The 5000-nt window shown below is 41.4% G+C and overlaps 1 protein-coding gene across 1 annotated transcript in view; it reads left to right on the plus strand.

The window, feature by feature from the left end:
- LOC125040096 (transmembrane protein 161B-like) overlaps positions 1–5000 on the plus strand; it is a 46650-nt gene that overhangs the window by 24758 nt on the left and 16892 nt on the right. Inside the window, exon 7 of the mRNA XM_047634594.1 lies at positions 4883–4999. Within this exon, the coding sequence (XP_047490550.1) occupies positions 4883–4999 (117 nt within the window). The remainder of the gene's footprint in view (positions 1–4882; position 5000) is intronic.

Here is a 5000-nt window from a genome sequence, read left to right on the forward strand (position 1 = left end):
TAGGTTCCCATATAGCCTGAGTTGACGATCCCAGATTTTACAAATAACAGGTCCCATGCCAGTCTCATGGTATAGCTGTTGGTTGGACACATGGTCCTGTCAACTGTATCCCGTGATTTGGCGAAGAGACTTGTTACAAAAGGCATCAATACAAGACTCCAAGGCAGTAGATAGCGTCTAGGTTTCGCTTCCATCAAGCAAAACTGGCAGTATCAAGGCCATGAAGATTCGTAGCTTGGTCCTTTTGCATAGCTACCAACATTTCCAAATGCTCTTGTTGATTGTGTTCATGGCTCCTGCTGCCATGACTGACTTCTTGGTCTGACAACCCAGAAATATGGACTACACTACCAAGGTATGTAAAGCTCTCTGTGACTTCAACGTCCACACCGCAAGCATGGATTGACTGAACGGCTTCCCCTAACGGGCCCCCAAAATCCTGAATCTTGGTCTTGGTCCAGGAGACCTCTAGCCCCAAGGTGTGTAAAGCTCTCTGTGACTTCAACGTCCACACCGCAAGCATGGATTTACTGAACGGCTTCCCCTAACGGGCCCCCAAAGTCCTGAATCTTGGACTTGGTCTAGGAGACCTCTAGGCCCAAGGGCTTTTCCTCATTACTAAATGCATCAAGAGCTGCCACCAGTGACTCCAGGGACTCAGATAGGATAGCAACATCATCGGCAAAGTCAAGGTCAGAGAACTTGGTATTGCCCTGTGTTGCTCCACACTGACTTTGGGTAGTAACTCTGCCCATTATCCAGTCCATGCAGGTGTTGAAAAGTGATGATGCAAGGACACAGCCTTGCCTCACCCCTGAACAGAGAAGTTTGACAGGCTCTCATCACATTTTACACCACTTTTAATACCAGAATCTCCCATAGCAATTCTCGATGCACTGAGTCAAATACCTTCTTGAGGTTAATGTAGGCTGCAAGCAACCCATGACCAAACTCACGACAGCATTCCACAATTACTTTAAGCTCTAGGATACAGTTTATTGTGGTCTTGTCAGGAGTGAATCCAGATTGCTCCATTCTCTGGTGCCTTAGTAGGTGGTCGCGGATCTGTTTCAGAAGAATGTTGGCAAAAACCTTGCCTAGTATACTGAGCAGTGTAATGCCACAGTAGTTGCTACAGTCCCAATGATCTCATTTCCCCTTCCAGAGAGGGATGACAGATCAGGGAATGGTACCAGACAGCCAGATGGCAGTCAAGATTGTATGCAAGCCCCATGCCATAGGTTCACCCCCAGCCTTTAGCAATTCAGCAGGGATATCACATATGCCTGCAGCTTTCCCACACTTCAGCTTGGATATTGCCGTCCTAACCTCAGTTAGGGTAGGAGGTGATGGGTGGGTCTGGGACAGGTATCGAGATACCACTTACACCTAGGCTAACTGATGGAGGGTCTACCTGGTACAGCTGCTAAAAATACTCAGCCCAATGTTCATGAATTCCAACATGATCCAAGATAACCTGGCCATCCACTGAGCAGACTGCAGTCATCTGCAAGGAGGGCTTAGAGCTCAGTTTTCTCAGGGCTTGGTAGGCAGGGTGAAGGTCATTTACCAAGAACTTCAACTTCCTCAGCAAGATTCCTGATGAACTGTTCCTTCTCCCTTTACAGCAGTATCCAAGCCCTATGCACCAAAGAGCAATGCAAGTCCTGATTACTGTTCAGCCATGCCATGCGACACGCTTCAGTGGCCTCCAGTGTCTCCAGGGAGATGAAATTCTGCCTTGCCCTCAGGCGTACGCCAATGGGTTCCTGCGAGTTCTGTGAATTGATAAGAGACTGTCACAGCGAACTCCTCCTCCTTCTGTCTGTCCAAGAGTGGCCACTGGAGGAACAAGGTGTTTTAAAGTGGACCCATAGGGTAGCCACTACCAGCTTATGGTCAGTGCCACAGAACTATGAACTGGCAGGCCAGTCTCAAATAATGGAAGAGGCAAAAAAAATGACATCTACATATGCCGATGTATCTAAAGTAAAGGAAACTGTAAAATTAAATGGAAATAAAGTTTAAAAAAAAGACATTAAGATCACTGTAAATAAGGAAAGAGTCATTGTTTGTTCAGGACCCATAATTTGAAATGGAAAGTAATCATACAAATGGAAATCAAAATTTAAAAAATATCACCCTCAAAAAGAATTAAATATTAGACCTACTGTAGGGGTTAACAAGACTAAAGCAGAAGGAACAGATGAGATATCTAACTGGGTTCTAGGGGAATGTGCTGAAGAACTATGTACTACTTTATTTTTAATATTCCAAAATTCTGTGAGACAAAGAAAACTACCAAAAGATTGGAAACTCGCCAATATTACACCATTATATAAGAGTGGCGACAAACAAAGCCCTCTAAATTATAGACCAGTTTTTTTAACTAGTGTAGTATGGAAGCCGTTAGAAAGGATAATTAGAAAACAGTGGGTTGAAGTGCATGAAAAACACTATTATATCAAATAAACCATTTGGTCTTAGGAAGGGAAGGTCATGCGTAGCAAATCTTCTCTGTTTCTATGATAAGAGTTTCTAAAATATTACAAGAAAGACTCAAAGAAGGCATTTGATAAGATGTCTCATAGAAGGCTATTATGAAAATTAGAACACCTAGGTGAAGTGAAAGGCAAACTCCATGAATGGATAGACAGATGAGCACTGTAATTAGAGGGAAGCACTCTACATGGCAATAAGTAACTAGCAGAGTACATCAAGGATCATTCTTGGCGCTGATTATGTTTATTATTTTCACTAATGATTTAGGGCAAACATTAGCTGACTACTAGAAATTCCAAAAAGGAATACATAATGTCTAATGCCAATGCCTCCAAAGTGACATTGAAAACTTATTCATGTGGAGTTGTACTTGGAAAATGGGATTCAACACCTATAGATACCATGTAAACAAGTTCAGAGAAAGCAAAAATCTTCCATTATACCAATGCAAATTAGGAGATCTATATCATTGCAGGTAAATATTAAGAAAATTCTGTCAAATTTTGTGGAAAGACTTTATTGCCATATGTATGTATCAGCTGAAAAATGTATATCAATGAACAGAGGAATGGCAAGTTAGAATACTGTTCCCATCTGTGAACACTATGAACATGCCTGCCAAAATTTGCTGTATTTTTGTAACATAGAAATCTGCACTATCCTCCACATTAGTTCTCCACTATTTCATCACTAAACATCTTGTCATTAACATCCTCAACATCACTTTAAACATTTTAATCACCACTGTAAGGAGGAAGTACTATGTTTTGAACTTGGGGAACTATCCACTTCAATGTGCGTGTGTGTGTGAAATGTGAAAACAGTTTGATACTTTATTTTTATTATATTTTTGTTAGTATTGACACCAGTCTCTTCATTTGGGCTAGAACAAATGCTGTTAATCTGAGAAAAATATTTAAGTAGTGAGTGCCGCTCTCCAAATACTAGTTACTACAATGTACAAAAATAATTGAAAAGTCAGTAGTGTGCATTGCCAAGAGTAAAGAACCAGATCATGAGTAATTTAATGCTGTCAAACCTTGTCCTATAGTGTATCCAAGTATGTTAATAGTTGTGAAATGACTCAAATAAAACAAAAACAAATGTTCTAAGTATGTTCCCACATGGGAATGCTGGGAGGAAAGAGAAACCCAGCAGTTAAAGAAAAAGAGCTTGGAATAATCATAAACATGAAGCTGAGCCCAACTAATCATATAACAAGGTCCATAAAATGCTAGGGCTGATTACCAACATGAAGAGAATGTATGTGTATGTGGACAAAGATATGGTAAAGATCATTACAGCCATCATAAAACTTAGTTTGGAGTATGGTGCAGTGGTATGGAGTCCACACTTCAAAAAGATATAGAAAGAGTTCAAAGAGAAGCCACAAGATGGACACCTACTCAAAGAGATGAGCTACAAAGAAAGACCACAGAAAGTAGGACTTAACACTTTGGAAGAAGAAAGAAGGGTGACATGATTATGAAGTTCAACTATGCTGTAAGAAGGGTGAAGTTAGACAAAGATGACTATAATTTTTAGCACAAGAAGAACAAGAGGACACAGTAAAAAATTGAAAGTAAAAAGAAGTGAGAACTATGTCAAAAAGTTTAGTTTCCCAAACAGAACTATTGAAACATGGAACAGTCTTCCAAATGATGTGTGTCCAAATAGTGCATAAATTTAAACAGTTATGTGATAATTTAGATGCAGCAGGTGGGACCATCTGACCTTATCTTGAAACATCTAGGTAAGAACATACTCACATGCACACATTTGCAGACACACATGCATAAAAACTCACACACTCATAGAAATGCACAAATGCACACACACTTGCATACACGCACACGCACTTGCACACACACTTGCATACACGCACACGCACTTGCACACATGCACACACACACTTGCACACATGCACACACACACTTGCACACATGCACACACACACTTGCACACATGCACACACACACTTGCACACATGCACACACACTTGCACACACACTTGCACACACACTTGCACACACACTTGCACACACACTTGCACACACACTTGCACACACACACTTGTACACATGCACACACACATGCACACACCACACAAGCACACACACACACACACACACACACACACACACACACACACACACACACACACACACACACACACACACACACACACACACACACACGCACACAATGCACACACACACACACACACACACACACACACACACACACACACACACACACACACACACACACACACACACACACACACACACGCACACACACATGTACACACACATGCATATCATTTGCATTCACATACATATGCTGATACTTGAATAATAAAAATGTTGTTTCTGAACAGTGGTCCAGCATCCAAGGTCACCTTCAAGATTATTTTGGCCATGCTATGTGCTTTGATTGGTGCCTTCTTCACCTTCCCAGGACTCAGACTTGGAAAAATGCACTGGGATTCTCTGAGG

The sequence above is a fragment of the Penaeus chinensis genome, chromosome 28, assembly GCF_019202785.1.
Source record: "Penaeus chinensis breed Huanghai No. 1 chromosome 28, ASM1920278v2, whole genome shotgun sequence".
Classification (NCBI taxonomy): domain Eukaryota; kingdom Metazoa; phylum Arthropoda; class Malacostraca; order Decapoda; family Penaeidae; genus Penaeus; species Penaeus chinensis.